This window comes from Leptodactylus fuscus, chromosome 2 (assembly GCF_031893055.1).
Source record: "Leptodactylus fuscus isolate aLepFus1 chromosome 2, aLepFus1.hap2, whole genome shotgun sequence".
NCBI lineage: Eukaryota > Metazoa > Chordata > Amphibia > Anura > Leptodactylidae > Leptodactylus > Leptodactylus fuscus.
The window spans coordinates 114,286,184-114,313,469 of NC_134266.1; the positions used below are offsets into that span (position 1 = coordinate 114,286,184).

General features: G+C 42.6%; 1 protein-coding gene across 1 annotated transcript in view; it reads right to left on the reverse strand.

The window, feature by feature from the left end:
• FGR (FGR proto-oncogene, Src family tyrosine kinase) overlaps positions 1–27,286 on the reverse strand; it is a 75,670-nt gene that overhangs the window by 25,244 nt on the left and 23,140 nt on the right. Inside the window, exons 2-7 of the mRNA XM_075262722.1 lie at positions 23,481–23,527; positions 18,095–18,305; positions 14,566–14,662; positions 12,279–12,377; positions 8,412–8,515; positions 2,073–2,222 (exon numbers count right to left, since the gene is read on the reverse strand). Of these exons, the coding sequence (XP_075118823.1) occupies positions 2,073–2,222; positions 8,412–8,515; positions 12,279–12,377; positions 14,566–14,662; positions 18,095–18,302 (658 nt within the window). The 5' untranslated portion in view covers positions 18,303–18,305; positions 23,481–23,527. The remainder of the gene's footprint in view (positions 1–2,072; positions 2,223–8,411; positions 8,516–12,278; positions 12,378–14,565; positions 14,663–18,094; positions 18,306–23,480; positions 23,528–27,286) is intronic.

A 27,286-nucleotide genomic window follows, 5' to 3' on the forward strand; every position in this document is an offset into this window, starting at 1 on the left:
TATACTATATATAAGCATTAGATTGTATTATTTGCCTTAAATAAAAAAAAAAAAAAAACTGAGCCAAAGACAATAGCTGTACAGAGAGAACGATATTAAATCATCAACTTATACAAATATACATAGAGCACTGATGAAAAAATATTAAAAATTAACATTTATTAATACTAAAATAAAATGTAAGGCAACCAAAACCACTACCCAAATAAAGCATTGCCAGTTACAGGTCACTTAGCAGGGAACGGCGGCAGCCATCCTCCGATCTAAACATTCCATTGCCAGAGTCACATCACAATAACTGTAGATATAAACAGGGTAGATCTCACCACATCAGCTGAGTAGGGATGTACCGACCATGATATATAGGATCAGATGTAGCACACCATCTCTATTCTGACCCTCAAATGGTTTCCCCCTATCACCCCAAGTGACTCCAGCCTTTACAAGGTGTCAGGGTCTGGGGTTGCTAGGTGGCATAGACACACAAGTCCAGTTTCTTTAGTCCACAACAAAGGTGGAGTTTATTTTCACTCAAAAATATAGTGCAGCAACAAAGGGAAACAATACAAAAATAAATACCTGCCCGGCTAGGCTCTAACTAAACATAGAATAGGTTACCTCACCTAGAATAACAGAAATCAAAAAGCCAGTAGAATCACCCAGGACACAGCTCCAAAAATATGACCTCTTTCTTTGGCTCTCCAGCCAAACTATGCCCAAAGTGTTGCTGCTGGAGCTGGCTTCTTAAGCTCCCTTATTGAGCAGACTCTCTGCAGTTGAGTTGCTGCCAGAACATCCCCAAAGTGTGGGCTGGAGGGGGGTGGAATGACAGGTCCCACTACCAACCTATCTGCCATTCCTAAAAATCCAGCCCAATACTGAACATTTACCAAAATGCTCAGCACATGAAAGTTGTCTGATGAGAACAAACATTCCTTCTAGAGTTTTCTTATCTCACCCACCTTAGTAGTCTGGGTGAGATGTACACCCCCTCCATTACCTGACCAGCCATCAGCTTACAAAGGGCATTACCAAACTCTGCTCTTACACAGCAACTCTAACAAGCCCTATGCGTTTCTTGGTGGGTCTACACCATTCATCAGGGGATCTGACTAAGATTAATATACAATAAATATATCATAATGATACAATGCTCCATGCACAGGATCTTAACACCTACAAGTGAATTGAAAAAGGTATATTTAAGATCCTGTGGGTGTTTGTATCATTATTTGAAGTGGAATAAGTGAGGAATGCCTTTGCCACCACCAGTCTAGCTGTGGCCTGAGGAACGGGATTTTTATTTTCTCCTTGAAGTAATGTAAATTAAGGAATTTGTTTGTAGTTGACTCTTTCCGCCACTGTGGTAAGGTCTTTTAAACTGAGCCATCACTATGTTCTGTTTATGATATATTTATTGTATATTAATCTTACTTAGGGAATTGGCTATTGAGCTATTTCCCCATGACTACCACTGAAACCTGGAAGGAAGGGCGACAGAGAGCCCTAAACTCGACCCAGCCCTTGTCCCTACCTACTTGTCACAACTACCCTAGATGGTAGAGGACAACTGAGCAACAGTCCCTTCTCTTGATAAATATTACACAGAACAGGACAAGACAACACAACACAGAAGAGGAATCAGCAATCCAAGGTCAAACCAGAGAGACAAACAGTACCAAATCTTAATCCAAAAGAGTAGTCAAAAGCCAAAAAGCAGAGGTCAATAAATACAAAACAAGAGCAAGGATAAGTGCTTAGCAGATATTTATTTTGTTTTTGATTGAAGTTAAGGCTGTATTTTATTTTGCTTATTTTTGTGCTTGAAGTCAAGGTTTATTTATTTTGCTGTTTTTTTTTCTAGATAAACCAGTTTGCTGCAATTTGTGCTCTGTCTTTACTGTTTGGGTCCGCACCACTGCTTCTACCGAGATAATTTCCCCACAGTATATTATTTGCCTTAATACTGGACCAGCCATAGCTACAACTTTACCTTTAAATTGACATGACACAAATGCTGAAGAAGTCTATGTTTATATTTCCAGATGTGCAGACATAGCGGCTGTTCATACCTGTGTAATGTTGTACCAGCTCCTGCACACTGTCAAACTGTACCCGTGTTGTGATGTAGAAACCTCCATTGTCAATCTTGCGAATCTTATAATGCTTGACGTGATCTCCTTTTGTATCATCCCAGTCACGAATAGAGAGTGAAAACGCACCTATGTAGAAACCAGAAGAGGCAACAGAATATAAGGGGCAAGAGAAATGAAAGAAAGCTTGCTTTTAATGCAAAGTTAAAAAGACAATGTTCACATCACATCTGGCCATTCTGCTAAAGTGCCTGTGAAAAATGTATGTATGAAAAAGGCATCAGTACAGTCATGCTGTTGCCACTGACTTCTTTAATTTTTTTGACAGAATAGTGGCAGACTATATCTTTCACAGCTGAGGCCTGGGACTAGCCGCCGAAGTCAGAAGATACCCCGTTTCTGAAAGATTAACGCCTGATCAATAGCGATCATGGCATCCAGGAGGCCCAGGGATAAGATCGTCCCTCCCTGCTACCCTCTGAATCCCCAATGATAAGATTTAGGGGACTGAGGGTTTCTCATGGCAGCCAGGAGACCTTACCACACCCTGTAACTCATAGGCAATCTATGTGCAATGTGCCACAACATCATGTATTGCAGTACATTGCACTGAGGAATAGAGATCCAAAGTTCAAGTCCCCTTGACCCCAGAAAAATTGCTTGTTTTTATTTTATTTGTAAAAGTGGTAAAACATAATAAAATATACATAAATAGGATATGGCCATAATCATAATGATCCGCTGTATAAAGTTACCATCTCATTTTGTAATTCAGAATGAACACGGTAAAAACAAAAAGCAAAAATTATTGTAGAAATTTTTTAGGGGGGTTTTAACACTTTTTCAAAAACATTAATAAAAGCTAATCAAAACATTATATGTACCCCAAAATGGTGGCAAATGAAAGTACAACTTGTATACCATAAAGAATAAGCCATCACTTAGCTATGTCAGCAATAACATTTGTCTCTCAATATCGGTCTGAAAGTGGCCGACCCCTTTACGGCTACTGATAGCTTAAGGGTGATTTACACAGAAATGTTGGGAGATAGTTCAGTGTAAATACCACCTTATATACCTCTTCCCTTTTTGTGACATTTTCCGATTTTCGTTTTTGACTTCCCGCCTTCCAAACCCTACAACTTTTTATTTTTCTGTTCACATAGCCACATTAGGGCTTAATGTTTAATGACAAATTGTTCTTCATAATGGTACCATTTACCGTTTGGTACAATTTACTGCGGAGCTGGAAACGTAATTCTGAATGAGGTACAATTGGAGAAAACTATATTTGTGCGATTTTCTTACGGGCTTCGTTGATATGGTGTTCACTCTGCAGCCAAAATGACATGTCACCTGTATTCTATGATTTCAGGGATAGTAAATTTACATACTGTAGTTTTATATACAAGATGGTTATTAATAGAGATGAGCGAACACTAAAATGTTCGAGGTTCGAAATTCGATTCGAACAGCCGCTCACTGTTCGAGTGTTCGAATGGGTTTCGAACCCCATTATAGTCTATGGGGAACATAAACTCGTTAAGGGGGAAACCCAAATTCGTGTCTGGAGGGTCACCAAGTCCACTATGACACCCCAGGAAATGATACCAACACCCTGGAATGACACTGGGACAGCAGGGGAAGCATGTCTGGGGGCATAAAAGTCACTTTATTTCATGGAAATCCCTGTCAGTTTGCGATTTTCGCAAGCTAACTTTTCCCCATAGAAATGCATTGGCCAGTGCTGATTGGCCAGAGTACGGAACTCGACCAATCAGCGCTGGCTCTGCTGGAGGAGGCGGAGTCTAAGATAGCTCCACACCAGTCTCCATTCAGGTCCGACCTTAGACTCCGCCTCCTCCGGCAGAGCCAGCGCTGATTGGCCGAAGGCTGGCCAATGCATTCCTATGCGAATGCAGACTTAGCAGTGCTGAGTCAGTTTTGCTCAACTACACATCTGATGCACACTCGGCACTGCTACATCAGATGTAGCAATCTGATGTAGCAGAGCCGAGGGTGCACTAGAACCCCTGTGCAAACTCAGTTCACGCTAATAGAATGCATTGGCCAGCGCTGATTGGCCAATGCATTCTATTAGCCCGATGAAGTAGAGCTGAATGTGTGTGCTAAGCACACACATTCAGCACTGCTTCATCAAGCCAATACAATGCATTAGCCAGTGCTGATTGGCCAGAGTACGGAATTCGGCCAATCAGCGCTGGCCAATGCATTCTATTAGCCCGATGAAGTAGAGCTGAATGTGTGTGCTAAGCACACACATTCAGCACTGCTTCATCAAGCCAATACAATGCATTAGCCAGTGCTGATTGGCCAGAGTACGGAATTCGGCCAATCAGCGCTGGCTCTGCTGGAGGAGGCGGAGTCTAAGATCGCTCCACACCAGTCTCCATTCAGGTCCGACCTTAGACTCCGCCTCCTCCGGCAGAGCCAGCGCTGATTGGCCGAAGGCTGGCCAATGCATTCCTATGCGAATGCAGACTTAGCAGTGCTGAGTCAGTTTTGCTCAACTACACATCTGATGCACACTCGGCACTGCTACATCAGATGTAGCAATCTGATGTAGCAGAGCCGAGGGTGCACTAGAACCCCTGTGCAAACTCAGTTCACGCTAATAGAATGCATTGGCCAGCGCTGATTGGCCAATGCATTCTATTAGCCCGATGAAGTAGAGCTGAATGTGTGTGCTAAGCACACACATTCAGCACTGCTTCATCAAGCCAATACAATGCATTAGCCAGTGCTGATTGGCCAGAGTACGGAATTCGGCCAATCAGCGCTGGCCAATGCATTCTATTAGCCCGATGAAGTAGAGCTGAATGTGTGTGCTAAGCACACACATTCAGCACTGCTTCATCAAGCCAATACAATGCATTAGCCAGTGCTGATTGGCCAGAGTACGGAATTCGGCCAATCAGCGCTGGCTCTGCTGGAGGAGGCGGAGTCTAAGATCGCTCCACACCAGTCTCCATTCAGGTCCGACCTTAGACTCCGCCTCCTCCGGCAGAGCCAGCGCTGATTGGCCGAAGGCTGGCCAATGCATTCCTATGCGAATGCAGACTTAGCAGTGCTGAGTCAGTTTTGCTCAACTACACATCTGATGCACACTCGGCACTGCTACATCAGATGTAGCAATCTGATGTAGCAGAGCCGAGGGTGCACTAGAACCCCTGTGCAAACTCAGTTCACGCTAATAGAATGCATTGGCCAGCGCTGATTGGCCAATGCATTCTATTAGCCCGATGAAGTAGAGCTGAATGTGTGTGCTAAGCACACACATTCAGCACTGCTTCATCAAGCCAATACAATGCATTAGCCAGTGCTGATTGGCCAGAGTACGGAATTCGGCCAATCAGCGCTGGCCAATGCATTCTATTAGCCCGATGAAGTAGAGCTGAATGTGTGTGCTAAGCACACACATTCAGCACTGCTTCATCAAGCCAATACAATGCATTAGCCAGTGCTGATTGGCCAGAGTACGGAATTCGGCCAATCAGCGCTGGCTCTGCTGGAGGAGGCGGAGTCTAAGATCGCTCCACACCAGTCTCCATTCAGGTCCGACCTTAGACTCCGCCTCCTCCGGCAGAGCCAGCGCTGATTGGCCGAAGGCTGGCCAATGCATTCCTATGCGAATGCAGACTTAGCAGTGCTGAGTCAGTTTTGCTCAACTACACATCTGATGCACACTCGGCACTGCTACATCAGATGTAGCAATCTGATGTAGCAGAGCCGAGGGTGCACTAGAACCCCTGTGCAAACTCAGTTCACGCTAATAGAATGCATTGGCCAGCGCTGATTGGCCAATGCATTCTATTAGCCCGATGAAGTAGAGCTGAATGTGTGTGCTAAGCACACACATTCAGCACTGCTTCATCAAGCCAATACAATGCATTAGCCAGTGCTGATTGGCCAGAGTACGGAATTCGGCCAATCAGCGCTGGCCAATGCATTCTATTAGCCCGATGAAGTAGAGCTGAATGTGTGTGCTAAGCACACACATTCAGCACTGCTTCATCAAGCCAATACAATGCATTAGCCAGTGCTGATTGGCCAGAGTACGGAATTCGGCCAATCAGCGCTGGCTCTGCTGGAGGAGGCGGAGTCTAAGGTCGGACCTGAATGGAGACTGGTGTGGAGCGATCTTAGACTCCGCCTCCTCCAGCAGAGCCAGCGCTGATTGGCCGAATTCTGTACTCTGGCCAATCAGCACTGGCTAATGCATTGTATTGGCGTGATGAAGCAGTGCTGAATGTGTGTGCTTAGCACACACATTCAGCTCTACTTCATCGGGATAATAGAATGCATTGGCCAGCGCTGATTGGCCGAATTCCGTACTCTGGCCAATCAGTGCTGGCCAATGCATTCTATTAGCTTGATGAAGCAGAGTGTGCACAAGGGTTCAAGCGCACCCTCGGCTCTGATGTAGCAGAGCCGAGGCTGCACAAGGGTTCAAGCGCACCCTCGGCTCTGATGTAGGAGAGCCGAGGGTGCACTTGAACCCTTGTGCAGCCTCGGCTCTGCTACATCAGAGCCGAGGGTGCGCTTGAACCCTTGTGCACACTCTGCTTCATCAAGCTAATAGAATGCATTGGCCAGCGCTGATTGGCCAATGTATTCTATTAGCCTGATGAAGTAGAGCTGAATGTGTGTGCTAAGCACACACATTCAGCTCTACTTCATCGGGCTAATAGAATGCATTGGCCAGCGCTGATTGGCCAGAGTACGGAACTCGACCAATCAGCGCTGGCTCTGCTGGAGGAGGCGGAGTCTAAGATCGCTCCACACCAGTCTCCATTCAGGTCCGACCTTAGACTCCGCCTCCTCCAGCAGAGCCAGCGCTGATTGGCCGAATTCCGTACTCTGGCCAATCAGCACTGGCTAATGCATTGTATTGGCGTGATGAAGCAGTGCTGAATGTGTGTGCTTAGCACACACATTCAGCTCTACTTCATCGGGCTAATAGAATGCATTGGCCAATCAGCGCTGGCCAATGCATTCTATTAGCGTGAACTGAGTTTGCACAGGGGTTCTAGTGCACCCTCGGCTCTGCTACATCAGATTGCTACATCTGATGTAGCAGTGCCGAGTGTGCATCAGATGTGTAGTTGAGCAAAACTGACTCAGCACTGCTAAGTCTCTGCATTCGCATAGGAATGCATTGGCCAGCCTTCGGCCAATCAGCGCTGGCTCTGCCGGAGGAGGCGGAGTCTAAGGTCGGACCTGAATGGAGACTGGTGTGGAGCGATCTTAGACTCCGCCTCCTCCAGCAGAGCCAGCGCTGATTGGTCGAGTTCCGTACTCTGGCCAATCAGCGCTGGCCAATGCATTCTATTAGCCCGATGAAGTAGAGCTGAATGTGTGTGCTTAGCACACACATTCAGCTCTACTTCATCAGGCTAATAGAATACATTGGCCAATCAGCGCTGGCCAATGCATTCTATTAGCTTGATGAAGCAGAGTGTGCACAAGGGTTCAAGCGCACCCTCGGCTCTGATGTAGCAGAGCTGAGGGTGCACAAGGGTTCAAGTGCACCCTCGGCTCTCCTACATCAGAGCCGAGGGTGCGCTTGAACCCTTGTGCAGCCTCGGCTCTGCTACATCAGAGCCGAGGGTGCGCTTGAACCCTTGTGCACACTCTGCTTCATCAAGCTAATAGAATGCATTGGCCAGCACTGATTGGCCAGAGTACGGAATTCGGCCAATCAGCGCTGGCCAATGCATCCCTATGGGAAAAAGTTTATCTCACAAAAATCACAATTACACACCCGATAGAGCCCCAAAAAGTTATTTTTAATAACATTCCCCCCTAAATAAAGGTTATCCCTAGCTATCCCTGCCTGTACAGCTATCCCTGTCTCATAGTCACAAAGTTCACATTCTCATATGACCCGGATTTGAAATCCACTATTCGTCTAAAATGGAGGTCACCTGATTTCGGCAGCCAATGACTTTTTCCAATTTTTTTCAATGCCCCCAGTGTCGTAGTTCCTGTCCCACCTCCCCTGCGCTGTTATTGGTGCAAAAAAGGCGCCAGGGAAGGTGGGAGGGGAATCGAATTTTGGCGCACTTTACCACGTGGTGTTCGATTCGATTCGAACATGGCGAACACCCTGATATCCGATCGAACATGTGTTCGATAGAACACTGTTCGCTCATCTCTAGTTATTAATGAAAAATGTTGTCTATTTCCGGTTGTTCACACATCATAGATTCTTGGTAACACATTTAGGTATTGTACTATGCCCAAGTCTACCCAAAGCACAGTCTACCTTCTTAACTTTTTGTATTAATCTCTCACCCTTTGTTGTTTCGCTTTCTCTGATCAAGAAACTTCCTTGAATATTTCCTTCACTCAGCAGATGCCTCTCTGCATCCTTTCTGCCAAGTTTACCAAAGTACCACCTGTGGAAATGAAGATATGTAAAGAGTTCAGTCTACTATACTTGTAGACATACTGTAAAGCTTAAAGGCTTGTCCTGTCAGTACTCATGTGGGGAGGTATGACTTTTTAGATTTTTTATGTTATTCAAAAACACCAGCCCCTTTAATGGTGTATAGGCTTTTTATTATAATTTCTACGATATGCTATGATTAATCCATGGCGGTCTTAGACAGTGGCTAACTAAAGGCTTGATGTCATTTCACCTATGAAGCCTATGTGACTGGGGCACATAACTTCAGTAGCAGGCAGAGGAGAACTGAAGAAGATGCTGAAGAGAGTCAGACTAAGCGAGGATGCTCAGGAGAGGGGAGGCAAGGTGAGTACAAATATTTATTTTTAATCACTTCCTCTAGGCCTCTGCTTATTATACCCTGGGGTCTGAAAAGACCACAAAATATAACAATAGCAATGTGGGGTTCACCTGAGGCAGCTCTAGGGGAACTTTTGTTAGGTCTTTATATTGTGTGGGCCACTGTGGAGCATATAATACTGTGTGGGGACCATTGTGAAGCATATTATACTATGTGTGGGCCATTTTGGAGCATATTATACTATGTAGTGGCCACTGTGGAGCATATTATACTATGTGTGGTGCCATTGTTGAGCATATTATATTGTGTAGGGCCCCTACACTATTCACATCACAAGCCATCTATTTTATATCAGATGTGCACTATTTTTTGCAGGCTGTAATAAAATTGTATGGTAATTATAAAACAGATCCTGTGCAATGTAAATAGTAAAGGTGTCACCGCACTCAGTAAAGAACCAAGTACCTTCAAACAGTTGCTGTGGGAAGAAGGTAGGGGGTGCTGGACAAAAGTTTGGATCTGGGCCCACCAAACTTCTGTTACACCACTGGTCAGTAATGCTGGTTAAGTGTTGCTCCTTATTCACAGATTTGCTTGCATAGGAAGCTTATCTTTTACCAGGCTATCCACAGTGCCCCAGTAGTAGCAATATGCCATAACATTATTAGATGGGAATATGCTTTTAAATCACAAACTTATTATAGCAAAGGCTATGTTTTTGATACACTTTCCTCTGCACTTTTTCTTCCCCCGTTAAATGTACATGGAAAACACTTGCGATTCCAGATCTAAAATTAAATGCTGGGTTTTTGACAACACAATTTTTCCACAGCATGTTTTTCTACAATGTGATTGACATTAAATGAAATCTCACGCACTTTGCTGGTACTGTAACATGCAGCACATTTTCCTCTGTGTTTCTGTTATGTTATTTGGAGCCATAGCCTTAAAGTGCCATAGAAATAGTTTGGAACTAGTTACTAGTTTATTCTATGAAGGTCTTTGTTACTAAAGCAATGTTCATGCGAATGAGTAGTATAGGTAGGCATACTAATTTATTGCGATATATTGGATTGTAAATGATAAAAATGATTAGAGATGAGCGAACGGCGTTCGATCGAATTGATATTCGATCGAATTTCAGACCGTTCGAGGTATTCGATTACAATCAAATACCACAAGGCAAATGCACTAAAAATTCGTATCCCCTCCCACCTTCCCTGGCGCTGTTTTGCACCAATAACTGTGCATGGGAAGTGGGATAGGAACTACGACAACGGAGGCATTAAAAAAAAATCGGAAAAAGTAATTGGCTGGCTAAATCAGGTGACCTCCAATTTATACGAATAGTGGATTTAAGATCCGGGTCATATGAGACTGTGAACTATGTGACTGTGAGACAGGGATAGATGTACAGGCAGGGTTAGCTAGAGATTATCTTTATTTAGGTGGGAATGTCACCTACCCAGCTCTTTGGGGCGCTATCTCGTCGGGATCCCTGTCAGCTTGCAATATGTGGGAGCTGACTTTTTCCCATAGGAATGCATTGACCAGCATTGATTGGCCGAATGCCATACAGAGTACAGCATTCAGCCAATCAGCGCTGGTTCTGCCGGAGGAGGCGGAGTCTAATATAGGTCCACAGCAGTCTCCATTGTGGTCCGATCTCAGATCTAGCAGTGTTGAGCACACAGCTCTGCTACACCTGAGATGTAGCAGAGCTGGCCGTGCGCTGAGCTCTGCTACAACCGAGATGTAGCAGAGTTGGCCATGCGCTGAGCTCTGCTACACCAGAGATGTAGCAGAGCTGAGTGTGCACTGAGCTCTTCTACACCAGAAATGTAGCAGAGCTGAGTGTGTGCTGAGCTCTGCTACACCAGAGATGCATCTGTTGGCTGACAGAAGGATACTGTCCGTGGTGACCTCCATGCGGGAGAACAAATCCCACCTCATGTATGGGACTTTGATGGCACTTGGCAGCACTGTAAGTGACCATCTGCTTCACCCCAAGTGTGAGAAGGAGCGCTATCGCAGGTCCTTCCTTCCAACCGCGACCAGGCTGTATAATCTACATCAGATCAAGATCACCCCGCACAGAAAACTAAATAAATATGATTATGAAGTCTTCCTTCTTTCTTTCTTTCTTTCTTTCTTTCTTTCTTTCTTTCTTTCTTTCTTTCTTTCTTTCTTTCTTTCTTTCTTTCTTTCTTCTCTTCCTAAGCTGCTGTGGACTCCTAGTATATCTTCTCTTCTCAGCATATGTGTGTCTACTTCTGTAATATATTACTGTGCATTATCCTGTATCTGTATTACTATGCTTCTGTAACATACTGAAATTTCCCCACTGTGGGACTAATGAAGGATTATATTATCTTATCTAATCTTATCGACACATAGCTGGGAATGTAAGACACACTATTTCCCAAGAGGCCTAAATGGAGCACAGAAAGTGACGAGGTTGTGGGCCACTGAAAATTTGTATGTCTGCTATGTAATAAGCATGTAAAGGATTGCTGTGAACATCAAAAGTGCAAGTTCCATGTATTTATCATCTACAATATTGTAGCTGATACAAAACTGACTTAGGCTAAGGCCCCACGGGCCATAATCGCAGCACTAAAGTGCTGCGGAAAGAACCGTGGCGTGAACGCACAGCGGTTCTTTTCACAGCGCTTTCAAAAGAAAGTTCGTAGGCTTTGAAAATTGCAGTGTGTCCGCGCTGCAATTTTTTCCGTGGGGATGAGATTCGCATGAATTCCATCCACTTTGCCTGCACTGTACAACGCCGTGATTTTTCCCGCAGTGTCTCCGCTGCGGGCAAATCGCGGTGTTTACGTCCCGTGGGGCTCCAGCCTTAAAGGGGTTTTCCCATCTCAGTGTTTCTGCAGTCTGGCTGCAGTCTTTTCATCTCACTTCCTGTATTTCTCTCTCCTCCTCCCTCTTGCTAAATGGCCAGAGAAGTCTCACAACACTTATACAGATCAGATAATATGCAGATTCTTGTACAGAATGGACTCAGTGTGTTTACATAACAGACCAGGATTTATCAGCAAACTGCAATTAGCTGAACAATTGTCCTGCCAAGAGCAGTGAGTAAGTGACGTCACTTGTCCTATAGGTCCAGGGTTATGCAACGCTTTGTAAACAATGGGAGGAATAAGGTCACATAGCAGGAGAACAAAGCAGAATTTCTAAAGCAGAAAAGTCTTCAATTGACATAAGCTACCAGTATAGATAGGATCCTGGAGATGGGACAGCCCCTTTAAATACTAAGTACTGTCTTTGTAAACAGCATAGTAGAACTACAGATACCAGCAATACCTCTATCCTATTGACTTTGCTGCTAAAGTAGTGCCAACTGTGCTTACAGAGGATTGATACATTTCTTTTCAATATAAACTACTGTACTTACTCTTCTGCTTGGATTGAATCTGTAGGGGCCACATAGTTGCTAGGAATGTATCCTGTTTTTCCAGAACGCAGTGACCGAGCCTCCCACCAGTCACCTTCTCTACAGAGACACAAAGTGACACACAAAAGATACAGAACAAGCTTAAAAGGGTTGTCCATGAATTACAGTATTCTGCGAGGAGGCTGGAGAAGGTAAAAAATAAAATAAATCCCATACTCACTTTTCTCTGGTGCTCCGCTATCTCCCACTGCTGGCCGGACCAGTAGCACTCCAGGGCTTGTTGCGGCAGAAGTCCTGGCCATGTGACCATTGAGACCAATCAGCGGCCTAAGTAAAGGTACCAGGACATCACTCACATATGTCATCTCTGATGTTCTGCTTCTTTTCCTTAGGCTGCGGAGGCCAATTACACACGGTGAGAACAAGCTCTGGGGACCAAACAGCGGTGGGAGACACTGGAGCACTAGGGACAAGAAAATATGGGTTTTATTTAATTTTTCACCTTCTCTAGCTACATTGTAGAAACCTGCAATTCCTGGACAACCCCCTTTAAAAAAAAACTCCTTTAAAACAGAATTTTATAATGTTAAAACTGTGAATTGATAAATAGTGAAGAACTCCTGTTTTACATTTAATATGACCTTCATCTTGAAATATATTTTGAATCTGATGGAACTTAGATATCTAAATGATTTCATGATGATCACACTCAGTTCAGCTGTCTTGACCTTAAAGCAAGACTGTTACCACAACTTAGCCTAATCTGAGGCTAAGGCCCCAACTATCGGGACGCAGCCAAAATACGCTCTGAGAAAAACCACAGCAGAAACGCTTTTCACAGAAAGTCATCAGAGTTTTCCTCTGCAGACTTCCTGCTTCAATTATACCTTTACGGAAAACACCATTGTTTGCATAGATGTAATTGACGTGCTGCACTTTACAAAAAACGTAACGATTTTTCAAATCGCAGCATGTCCGCTGTGGATATTTTTCCGCAATGTGTGAATGGAATTAGCTAGAACCCATTCACTCTGCAGGTATGGCAAAATCGCAATGTTTACGCTATATGGGGCCTAGTCCTAACGGATGTTTAGATTTAAAGATGATGCACACGTCATGATTATGCGCAAATTGCTTGTAGAGAATCTGCACCCTAATAGATTTAAATCAGGGAGATTTCCTTAATCGCATGTACACAATACAAATTTTTTTCAGCAAAAAAAAAATTATGGTATTGTTGTATGGATCTTAAAATCTGCAGGATTTCAATTCTTTATGCAGACTGCACCTATTTCTATGAAGTTTGAAAATTGAAACAGATCTGACAAATACAAAGCACAATTTGCATGTATATTTGGTGCAGACTGTAGAGCTAAGGCCCCACATAGCAAAAATATCACTGCAGAAAAAATCTGCAGGGAAATGCATCATGTTTTTATGCGTGTCAGGGTTGGTTCACACTAGCGCTTGTATTCCGTCCGCAAGGAGTCCGCATGGAGACCCCCTGGACGGAATGCAATTGCAATTGCAAGCGATGTGCTTGCAAAGCACATGGAGCCCATAGACTATAATGGGCTCTGTGTGCTTGCCGCGCACTGCCCGCACAAATGAATTGTGCTGGCAGAGCGCGGCAAGCACACGGAGCCCATTATAGTCTATGGGCTCCGTGTGCTTAACTGCACGCACAGCTCTTGCATTAGCATTGGTATTCCGTTCGGCGGGGGGGGGAGGGGTCTCCATGTGGACGGAATACAAGCGCTAGTGTGAACCAACCCTCAGGGTGTGTGACATCCTGATAGGTGACTGTAGAGTATACTGTATAATAAATTATGATCTATTTTATTATATGTGGATTTCTTTATTCAGTTGTCTGGTTTTAAAAAATGCAGCTTTTCTGCTGCTGAAGTTTTTCTGCAATGTGTGGATGGGATTAGCCAGAATCCCATTTACTTTACAGGTACTGTAATACACAGCGTTTTTATGCCACTGTGTTTCCACAGCGCCAAAACAATGTGTTTTCGCAATGTGAGGCTTCAGCTTAGTACAGATTTTGTTGCAGAAAACACACAGCATATACCTGTAGGCTAAGGCCCCACATTGCGTAAAAACTGCTTTTTTTGTTGCAGATTTTGCTGGGGGGCTTTTGAGCCAAAACAAGAGTAGATTTCACAGAAGGGAAGATTAGCTCTGAATGCTATAGTGACAACATTTCCAATAATTTTCGTGTACAAACTGCATGTTGAGCTTATGTTAATATGGTTATTAGTTAGAAATGTTGTTTACATACGAGTTGTTTATGATATGGAATTTGTCTCCTTTCACAAAGTTTAGGTCATCTTCTGTCCGAGCTTCATAGTCATACAGGGCAATGAAGGTTGTAGCTCCTAAGGGCAGGAGGAGAAAAACAACATGACTTCAGGGCATTCAGACTATGATAGTTTTAGTTGCAGGAGAATCAAAGCAGAATCACTGCCATGTTTCAAAACAGTAACAAGAGATACATCACCTATGGAAAACTAAAGGGCAAAATAAAGTTGAGCTGTTCCTCAGTTTTTTGGGCTATTTCATATACAATTGGATATGCATTCAACTATTTTTGTAACTATCTTCTACTTCTTTGATAACCAAGATGATTTAAAGCACTATTTACCAAATCGTGGGTCACAATGACTCGGGAACCCTCGGAGATCATATGAAGAACTTCCACAAGCTTTCACACATATTCATGCTGTGGTCAATAATATATAGAAAAAAAAGAGTAGTAAGCAATCTTTTTCATAAAAGGATTTCTTTATTCCAATAGCTTAAAAACCTCGAGAAAGAATGACAGCATCAGGGCAAGAAAAATTGGCAACAGCCGTTTCGCACTTATAGCGCTTTTTCAAGCCACACATGTCATTCTCTCCCGATGTTTTTAAACTATTGGAATAAAGAAATCCTTTTATGAAAAAGATTGCCTTGGTGCGTGCCCCGACTCTTTTTTCTATATATTATTGACTATTGCCGTGTTTGTTTCTGAGAGCGTGCACTGCCAACAGAAGGCATAGACAGTATCCAAAAAGAAAACAACAGTTCACAGCCCAGAGCAATACAACATATGGATCAGGAGAAAAGCATTGTCAGGTGCATGAAAAAGAAACCTCCCGCTTCAGGCAAAAACTGGAAATACAAAAATGTTTCAGAACCAATGACAAGTTAATTCAATAAAACGTAGCCTTTAATGTAGAAAAATATATATAAAAATACATAGTGCACAAGAAAGCAGAAAAAGTAAAAGTGGAAAAACACACCTACGACATGTAGTTACAGGGACAATGAAAAACACGAAACATAGTGATGCACTGTCCGCCTACGTGTTTCAAGGCAATAGCCCCTTACTCATGGCGATACCATATCGCTGTTAGGACTGTGCAGTAGGTGCGGCCTTGATATCAGGGTCGCAGCCTCTTCCACTGTGATTATTCAGTCCAGCATGCATGGGGTTAATCCCCTTGCAGCCGATAGGCGTGGTCGGTCTGCTGACTGACACTGGTGACAGCCTATCGGCATCTGGCTTGAGCACCTCGGCGGGCTGATCGGTCAACCTTCCCTCCATTTAAGGAAGCTGGTTTGGACGCTCGGTTCTGTAGCCTAAAACTGAAATGCCACATGCTGCATGTCAGTGCAGTACTTTAGTTTGGCAGAGTTTGGCAGAGTTCTGCCTTAGCTAGGTAGGGCTTTAGTTAGAATTGTCCCTAGAATTGCCCAGGGAATTCCCACCTAGCTAGCCTCTAATCCGTATTGTTTCATGTGCTGCGGCTGTGTGTTTCGCCCAGTACTGTTATATGTTTCACAGTCTGTCAGTTACCTTAGGCAGGCTGTTACCTGTGGTACTCCACAGCAGGTGGCTGTGGTATGGGTGCGGACCTTTAAGCTTCTGGGAGCACACAGTCATTGTTAGTTGTTGTCTAGTGGTGAAGTAACCACTAAGACTTTAGTATTCATTTAGCGGCTGCTTTGTTCTGCAGTGACAGCTTCTATGAGAAGTTAAGTTGTTCACACCAGTACGCCCTGCAGTTCTGAGCCTAGTGGGTGCCGCAGGATATATTTATTTAGTTTTTTTTAATATATCCTAACCATTGCCTTGAGTAAGGGGCTATTGCCTTGAAACGCGTAGGCAGCCAGCGCACCACTATGTTCGTGTTCTTCATTGTCCTTGTGAATACATGTCATAAGTGTGTTTTTCCACTTTTACTTTTTCTGGTTTCTTGTGCACTATGTATTTTTATATATATTTTTCTACATTAAAGGCTACGTTTTATTGAATTAACTTGTCATTGGTGCTGAAACATTTTTGTATTTCCAGAAGGCATAGACAGGCTAAGCCTGTAGTCCATTTTACTAACGCAACCTTAATGGCGCTATTTTTAAAAAAAATATTATTGTGTATATTTGCCACTGTATTCTTTTTTCTACATTATATTCATGCTGTGTGCTGCTGTGTTTCTAATATGGTCACTGATGGATGGGTTGGGACACATGGCCAGCCATCAACAGCCATATCAGGAAGGTAGTGCTGCAAGCCAGAATAGAATAGTCACCTATAGCGTTCCAAACTGCCCCCTCCTATTCCCATACACCTCCATAAGCAAATAAGGGTAAGTTCACTGACCAAAAAAACCCCGTGTGAACTTACCCTATAGGTTTAAGGCATTAAGGACATTTATTGGCTTTTTTTAGTCATCTAATCACATTGGGCCTTTTGGGAATTGTAATACAGGCAGTATTTTTTAACTCTTTACCAGCCATTAGTCATTTTTCGTTTTTTACTCTCCGCATTCCACACTTTTATTTTTTCTGTTCACAGAGCTGTATGAGGACTTATTTATTGCAGGACAAGTTGTACTTCATGGTAATTATATTACTTTACAATGTGCTGGAAAGTGTCAAAAAATTCTGAATGTTTGACATTTTGGTTGCTTTTTATTAAAATTTTCTTGGAGAGCAAAACTATGAAAAAGCATTTCAGCAATACTATTTTCTTTTTTTTTTTTCACCGTATGGGAAAAATATTTTTGACCTTTCTAGTTTGGCATTCTCAGACATAGGGATATCTAATGCGGTTATGTTTCTTTATTCTTAGTTGGGATTTAGAGAAAATGGGGGTGAGTTGAAATTTGATAAAGCAAAATAGAGGCAGAATACGCTGAAAATCAGAATAGAGATAGAATAACCATAAACAAAACAGAGGCGAAATACAGGTATCATTTTTTATTTTATAGGGACTTTTGCTTTTCAAATGGGGTTAAGTTTTTAAGTATTGTAGTGAGAAAGTTAAGAAAGTTTGGAAACCACTAATTTAATGGGAACCCACCATTACCAAACTTGGCACTAATATATTGTTATACCATTGTTATTTAATTGTGCTTTGCTACTGCTAAGAAAATCCGCTTTTATCCCATAGACACAAGCTATTTGATTTAGGCCTCACATCTGCGTTCATTATTCCGTTCGGGTGCTGCTGCTTGCAGTACTTTTCTCTCCGCATGGTTAGTGTGGAAACTGTGCAGAAAACACACGGACCCCATTATAGTCTATGGGGTTCGTGTGCTTTCATTGCTCACTGCTTTTTAATGCATTCGGTATTCCGTTCGGGAGGTCCCCAAGCAGACTCTCTGAATGGAATACCGAATGCAGATGTGAACTGGGCCTTAGCTGGTGAGATAGGCTCTCTTTAAATGCTGTTCTCTCAAAAGTTATAGTTCCCATCAGACATTTATAGCATATCCTATACATGAGTCACGTTGTTGCCTTGTGCTCCCTTTTTATCAGATTACCTGAAGATCCAGTGACACCCATGCATATCTGTCCTCCTCCCAAGAAAGGTCCTCCAACTACACATACTGACTTGATGGCAGAAATGCTGATGTCTTGATTGTTGAATGATGACGATATGGGATCTGGGTAATAGCGTTCACTAGAAAAGTTCTGGACACTTTTATCCTCTTCTTTTTCTTCTTTCTTTTTACACTGTGCACAGCCCATTACCTGTAGAGATTATAGTCAGCAACCTGCCTGTAGCACCCTATAGGGGGCAGACTCAAGTAGGTGATGGTATAAAGACGCATAAAGAGCACTGTCACCAAGTAAATATTAAATATCATATATCATCGATTCTCGCTGTGCTTCTGTTCAACTTGGAGTTTTTTGTTTTATTTTTAATCTGTCCAACCATTCCAAAGATACGGCCCCCAGAAGATTATATGCGACCTCTGGTACTCAATGTGGGCGATCCACTTGGAGATCAGGGCTAGGTCACATATAACCTTCCATGGTCCATATCTTTTGAACATATGGATGGGTTTTAAAAGAAAAACACCACCTCATCCAGAGGAACAGCGAGAATCAAATAATGTATGGCATTTAGCATATTGTGCTTGGTGGCAGATCCTCTTGAAAGTGTTACTACAGTTACAATCACGTTTCGATTATTTTTCTTGGTGCATTACTTACATTAATAAATATGGTAATATAATTTATTAATGGAATTTCACTCCTTTGTGTGAAATATTGTACTGAAATCCACTTCTATCCCTTGTGTATTCTTTGCTGTGTTTCTCTCACTAGATTCTCACTGAAGTCGGGGTGTACAAAAGTGGATTTCAATGTAACATTTCTCAGAAAGGAGCCAAAAATAATTTTTTTATAAAGTATATTCTTATTATATTATATTTATTAATGTTACAAATGCTGCCAGATAATAAAAGTTGTTTGAAAGATTAGTTATACTTTACTTGCATATTAAATCCCATGTCTTTAATATTCCAATGGCAATTCCTTTACTATCCCAGGCTTGGACTGTTATGGTAAACTGTATAGTGGCCAAGAGTATCAATATGCAGGAATACACAGCGAAGGGGCTAAAGTGTTTAGCTAGCAATGTGGCCTTTTCATTCTAAGTATTGTAGGGATTCTGGCAGTCAGACCATCCCAAATCAGTAAGTACCATATCACAATGGTAGTAAACCCCTTGAAAATTGCTATGTATTTAGGCCAAAATGCCTATACAGCATGAGAAAGTATTGCAAGCCAAATCCGTGTGCTTTTGTGCTCCACAATAAAACAGTGAATATATTTGGTAGCGCCATGGACACTTTTTGGATAGTATAACAGAAATAAATCTACCCTAGTGAAATCCAAATTTGGTGTATCCCTGGTATGTCGCTTGGATAAATCTGTGCAAATTGTAAATCTGTTATGTGGGGATATAAAGAGATTACCAGCGCATTTTCTGGATAAACTTACTAATATACAGTGACATGCAAACGTTTGGACACCCCTGGTCAAAATGACTGATATTGTGAACAGTTCATCAAGTTGAAGATAAAATGATCTTCAAAAGGTATAACATTAAAGATGACACATTCCCAATGTATTTAATGAAAAAAAACATATATATTCATATTTTACATTTTCAAAATAACAAAAAATGAAAATGGCCCGAAGCAAAAGCGCGGGCACCATGCATGGTTATTACCTTGTAGCACCCCCTTTGGCAAGTATCACAGCTTGAAAATGCTTATTGTAGCCAGCCAAGAGTCTTTCAATTCTTGTTTGAGGGATTTTCATCCATTCTTCCTTGGAACGTTCTTCCAGTTCTGTGACATTCCTGGGTCATCTTGCATGTTCTACTAAGTGTCTAAGTGTCTACCTGGTATATATAATTTTCCCTCCGGATGGGTAAGGACTCCCAATCCAAAATAATGGTTACCAAAACGACACTTATGTATAGAATATAGACCCATATACATAAGTGTCGTTTTGGTAACCATTATTTTGGATTGGGAGTCCTTACCCATCCGGAGGGAAAATTATATATACCAGGTAGACACTTATTTGTAATAGCTTTGATTGTTGTATAGCCCCTTCGGTCCATGTTTTTCCTTACACACCGGAGCTACCCACTGTATTGGCACACCTGTATATGCTATTTTTTATAGTCCCCCAAATTAAATGTTTTATGTCTGTCTTTTTTTAAATTTATTATTAAACTTTATTATGTTTTATTTATTGTCTGTGTGGTTGTTTATTTTTGTATTACTTGGTAGTTCTTCCACACATCTGTGATGGGCCTGTATTGTGTATATCCTTTGAGGTCTAGCCAGAGATATTCAATGCTGTTCAGATCAGGGGACTGTGAGGGCCATGGTAAAACCTTCAGCTTGTGCCTTTTTAGGTAGTCTATGGTGGATTTTAAAGTGTGTTTAGGATCAGTATCCATTTTCAATTTCAGCTTTTAGATGGTGTTATGTTTGCTTCAAGAATTTGCTGAAATTTAATTGAATCCATTCTTCCCTCTACCTGTGAACACAATCCAAAAGCATGATTGCTCCTTCCCCATGCTTAATGGTTGGAGAGATGTTCTTTTCCTGAAATTCTGTGCCCTTTTTTCTCCAAACATACCTTTGATTAGTGTGGCCCAAGAGTTCTATTTTAATCTCATTGGTACACAGGACTTGTTTCCAAAATGTATCAGGCTTGTTTAGATGTTCTTTTGCAAACTTCTGATGCTGAATTTAATGGTGAGGACGCAGCAGAGGTTTTCTTCTGATGGCTCTTTCAAGAAGGCCATATTTGTGCAGGTATTGCTGAACAGTAGAACAATGTACCACAACTCCAGAGTCTACTTAATCTCCCTGAAGGTCTTTTGCAGTCAAGCAGGGGTTCTGATTTGCCACTCTGGCAATCCAACGAACAGCAGTCTCAGAAACTTTTCTTGGGGTTCCAGACCTTCTCTTGACTTCCACTGTTCCTGTACCTGTCATTTCTTAATTATATTTTGAATTAAGGAAAGGGCAACTTGAAAACACATTGCTATCATCTTATAGCCTTCTCCTGCTTTGTGGGCCTCCACCATTTTTATTTTCAGAGGGCTAGGCAGTTGCTTAGAAGAACTCATGGCTGCTGTTTTTTGGCACAAGGTTACAGGAGGCTGGGTATGTATAAAGTTGTAAAACTTACATCACTTGTCCTTTCCTAGCGATGATAGTGAACAAGCCATAACCCTAAATGGCTAATGAAGGTCTGAGACCTTGGTCAAAGTTATCTAAGCACACTAAACTACAAGGGTTCCCAAACTTTTGCAAGGTACTCCTTTTCCTTTTTCACTCTAAAATTGTACTCATACATAATAATATACTGATATTGCTTAAAATTATAGACAAGTGTGTTTAATCTTTAACTTTATGCCTTTTAAAGATTGTTTCATCTTCTACTTGCTTATCTGTTTAAAATAACAGTCATTTTGACCAGGGGTGTCCAAACTCTTGCATGTCACTGTATATGCTGTTCTCCAGTCATGCTCAATCTTAATTTGCAGAACGCAGTGAGGAGAAGGAATGACACATTTGTCCACCCACTGTGCTCTACAAGCCAAGGAATGAGGGTGATGTGAGACTGCCATATACATTAGTAACAAGGTTTATCTAGTGCAAGTGAATACATTGCAAATTTTATTTTCCCGTATAATACCTGTAGGCCAGGGCCCCACATTTCAAACACAGCCAAGAACGCTGGGTTTTACATTAACTGCAAATTAAATGAGATTTTTCCAAGTTGCAGCACATCAATCATACGTTTAGAAATATTGGCACTTTCCATACAGGTATAATAGAAACAGAAAGTCTGTAGAGGAAAATTCTGCAGACTTTCTGTGAAAAACACTGTTTGGTTTTTTTTCCAAAATTCTCTGTATGAGACCTTAGTCTTAAATATGTGCTGGGACTGTTTACCTGTCTAAATTCTGTCAGCATTGTCTTTGTCATAGGGCACAAGAATTGAGAACTGTATATGGATATTTTGTGGATTTCACCCATTGTTGTACTGGCCCACAGGTGATTCCCTCAGTGAAGCCCTAGCTCGCACTCGCATGGCACTATAAACTCATTGTATTTTATTGAATACTCATACACATTTCAACCAGGCTCTGTGTCAGAAAAATATACTAAGGAGAATATTTAAGAAACTTATTTTTTTCTATACTGTGGACGGAGTGGAGGCTGAGGTGAGATCTGTGTGCAGAGTCAAGCCAACCAGTGTCCTTCCTCCATGGGCGGCAACTTTTTATTCACACCAAAGGGCCCCAATCATATTGTCTGTTGCTATGTGAACAAATATCCTTGGCTCACAGAACTAATACGGCCCTAGATCAAGGCAAGAGCTAGGCAGCGGGCTACTGACAGGACCCCAGGACAGGAGTCAGTGACTAGGCAGTAGAGATGAGCGAACACTGTTCGGATCAGCCGATCTGAACAGCACGCACCCATAGAAATGAATGGAAGCACCTGTGACACTGACTCAGCCGATCCGAACAGTGTTCGCTCATCTCTACTAGGCAGCAGGCTGCAACTGGAATTTGCAAACAAGTCTTAGGCACCCTCTGTAAAGCTATAAATTTTACCTAACAATGATTTCACCCATTTCAGGTCCCTATTCAAAGACTAGAATATTTACTCAGAAATAAAGCTGGGTTCAGGCTGCATTCACATTAGCATTGGACTCTCCATATGAGACTCTTCCGCAGAATCTGCCTAAAATCAGCAGATAGAAATGTCCTGCAAGGAGGGCTTTTCTCTCCGCTGGTTTCAGCATAAAATCGGCAGAAACCATGTGGAAACCCGGCAGACCCCATTAAAGTCTATGGTATCTGTGGTTTTTTGTGTGTAACCGTTTTTAAAGCAGACAGGATCTCTGTCTTTCGGGAAACCCAAGCACTAGTGTGAACTCCGTGTCAGTCTGTCTTATTCAGATTGTGTTACAAAAAAAAAAAATCACACAATGCAAAATGTAACAGTACAGGAAGGAACGATTTTTAAGAAGCTATTAAAATCACAGCCAGCCTATATTCACACTGGTTTGTGTTTTCCTATAGAAACTAACAAAATAAATAAAAAAATAACAAAAGAAACTTGTGCAAATATGCCATTTCACAATATGCACCTATGACTACTGTAAATACGAAGGCTTCCCAAAAAGTGAGTGGAATGCTGAAAAGTTTGCATAAGATCTGAAAATTTTTAAAAATAAAATTGTGCAGAAAATATTAGAATAGAACCAACCTAAAAGCCATGAAAAGGTATTTTATCTTTATACTGAAATATCCGCTCTGACTTACCACTTGAGCGTAATGCAATGTAACTCATCTACTGAAGATATTATACTTACTGATAAAAACAAACGTCAGAAGAGAAACATCACCAAATGAGAGTAGTCTGGAAGACACAAAGACAGTAATGAGTCTATATCCTTTCAGGCTTCTGATATTACAAGAAATTGAAGTTTTCCTTCTTATGTACTAGCCCTGAGTCATAGTTCCTCTCATACGGGGTGTCTATATTCCTATTTTCTACAGCCTTGTTTATTCTGGCCTATTATTCTTATTATTTGATTGCTTTCATTGCGTGTTTCTATTCGAACCCCTGTTGTTGTATAAGATAGATCATAAAATTCTAAATTGTATGCATGTACATTTCAGAACGCTTGACCTCTTCCTTCCTGTTAAGATTCAGGTGGTCAATCATTTCCTGAATGACTAGGAGGGCGGATATCACTACATGAGCACATCAATGTCTAGTAAACCTGTGATAGAGCATACAGATATCTCATACACAGAATGTCTCCTATCAGTATGTAGCGGACTCCCCAACCTGAAACCCAAACGCAGATGTGAACCAGGCCTAAGATGTAACTTGAAGGTCAGATGTCCCAATGCAAGACCTGTAATAGGACCCCTACCTATCTCGTGCCGTTTAGGATAGTGGTATATTTTAGGTGGCAGAGGGACATTTAGAGCCTCTCAGGGTGCAAAGCCCAGTAGCGGCTGCTACCTCTACACCCCCTATAGCTGCGCCCCTACCTCTTGATGTTAGTTATATGTACTACTCGTCTTAAAGGGATCTGTACTCCAAAGTTACACACCACATTAAATAGTCTTAGTACAAAGCCTACCTGGTTCACAAACTGCCCCACTCATTAGGTACAGAAGCTTAGATGGAGCACAACTACACACTCTGACAGTGATCTGTAACTACGGTAGTGGTGATGTGCTGCATGAGCTGACAGATCCCTTTACAGATCACTAGTAGGGTACCTTGTAAACTGTACATACAGGGAGGATGGGGAACTGAATAGTACAAATATAAATACTAGGAACTAATGTGGTAAGGAGATGACAGGCAAGAGTAGAACAATTTATTTTTGGTGGATGTAAACCAAGGTCGCCCCTTTATTTAACACATTAGTGACTGGCCTGTTTTAGGCCTTAATGGCCTTTCCCAAAGTTGGGTCTTTAAACATGGCAGAGACCCGTAGCAGCAAAAGCTATGCAAATCAGACTCCCCAAAAATGATATAAATAAAAAATACATCTGGTGCTGCAAAAAGGACGCTCTTTAGACCTACTGTTAACAAACAGACCTGACAAATTTTCAACTGATAACCTATCCACAGGACGCCAATGATAGATTGGTGTAATTTCTAATGAGTAGGAGCTAAAGCAGCACAAATGGCCTATCTGTACACTTACATGTCATGAGCACTACCATGATGGCGCAAAGTATAGTAAAGCGGAAGAATATTTTATTGTAATAACCTGCCTCATATGGTTATAATTTTCTGTTCCAAGTTACAGCAGTATTTTTTAGATTATAGTTTTAGATTCCATTTTTTAATTTAAATCTGGAACATTACACATCACTAGATCAAGGAGTGACTGACCACTGCAGTCAGGTGCATGACAGAGTACCTGTATATAATTACCTGTTAGGTCTAATACGCATATACAATAGGACGCTGCTAGACTCCTGATATTAGTACAGTCTATTATTACAGTAGTCAGAGGTTCACACAGTTTAGTCCTAAAACAGGACTGAAAAATAGAAAATATTGTTTATTAAAATAAGATTAAAAGGGTTTAGAGGTCCTTAATAGAGATGAGCGAACAGTGTTCTATCGAACACATGTTCGATCGGATATCAGGGTGTTCGCCATGTTCGAATCGAATCGAACACCACGTGGTAAAGTGCGCCAAAATTCGATTCCCCTCCCACCTTCCCTGGCGCCTTTTTTGCACCAATAACAGCGCAGGGGAGGTGGGACAGGAACTACGACACCGGGGGCATTGAAAAAAATTGGAAAAAGTCATTGGCTGCCGAAATCAGGTGACCTCCATTTTAGACGAATAGTGGATTTCAAATCCGGGTCATATGAGAATGTGAACTTTGTGACTATGAGACAGGGATAGCTGTACAGGCAGGGATAGCTAGGGATAACCTTTATTTAGGGGGGAATGTTATTAAAAATAACTTTTTGGGGCTCTATCGGGTGTGTAATTGTGATTTTTGTGAGATAAACTTTTTCCCATAGGGATGCATTGGCCAGCGCTGATTGGCCGAATTCCGTACTCTGGCCAATCAGCGCTGGCCAATGCATTCTATTAGCTTGATGAAGCAGAGTGTGCACAAGGGTTCAAGCGCACCCTCGGCTCTGATGTAGCAGAGCCGAGGCTGCACAAGGGTTCAAGCGCACCCTCGGCTCTGATGTAGGAGAGCCGAGGGTGCACTTGAACCCTTGTGCACCCTCAGCTCTGCTACATCAGAGCCGAGGGTGCGCTTGAACCCTTGTGCACACTCTGCTTCATCAAGCTAATAGAATGCATTGGCCAGCGCTGATTGGCCAATGTATTCTATTAGCCTGATGAAGTAGAGCTGAATGTGTGTGCTAAGCACACACATTCAGCTCTACTTCATCGGGCTAATAGAATGCATTGGCCAGCGCTGATTGGCCAGAGTACGGAACTCGACCAATCAGCGCTGGCTCTGCTGGAGGAGGCGGAGTCTAAGATCGCTCCACACCAGTCTCCATTCAGGTCCGACCTTAGACTCCGCCTCCTTCGGCAGAGCCAGCGCTGATTGGCCGAAGGCTGGCCAATGCATTCCTATGCGAATGCAGAGACTTAGCAGTGCTGAGTCAGTTTTGCTCAACTACACATCTGATGCACACTCGGCACTGCTACATCAGATGTAGCAATCTGATGTAGCAGAGCCGAGGGTGCACTAGAACCCCTGTGCAAACTCAGTTCACGCTAATAGAATGCATTGGCCAGCGCTGATTGGCCAATGCATTCTATTAGCCCGATGAAGTAGAGCTGAATGTGTGTGCTAAGCACACACATTCAGCACTGCTTCATCAAGCCAATACAATGCATTAGCCAGTGCTGATTGGCCAGAGTACGGAATTCGGCCAATCAGCGCTGGCCAATGCATTCTATTAGCCCGATGAAGTAGAGCTGAATGTGTGTGCTAAGCACACACATTCAGCACTGCTTCATCAAGCCAATACAATGCATTAGCCAGTGCTGATTGGCCAGAGTACGGAATTCGGCCAATCAGCGCTGGCCAATGCATTCTATTAGCCCGATGAAGTAGAGCTGAATGTGTGTGCTAAGCACACACATTCAGCACTGCTTCATCAAGCCAATACAATGCATTAGCCAGTGCTGATTGGCCAGAGTACGGAATTCGGCCAATCAGCGCTGGCCAATGCATTCTATTAGCCCGATGAAGTAGAGCTGAATGTGTGTGCTAAGCACACACATTCAGCACTGCTTCATCAAGCCAATACAATGCATTAGCCAGTGCTGATTGGCCAGAGTACGGAATTCGGCCAATCAGCGCTGGCTCTGCTGGAGGAGGCGGAGTCTAAGATCGCTCCACACCAGTCTCCATTCAGGTCCGACCTTAGACTCCGCCTCCTCCAGCAGAGCCAGCGCTGATTGGCCGAATTCCGTACTCTGGCCAATCAGCACTGGCTAATGCATTGTATTGGCTTGATGAAGCAGTGCTGAATGTGTGTGCTTAGCACACACATTCAGCTCTACTTCATCGGGCTAATAGAATGCATTGGCCAATCAGCGCTGGCCAATGCATTCTATTAGCGTGAACTGAGTTTGCACAGGGGTTCTAGTGCACCCTC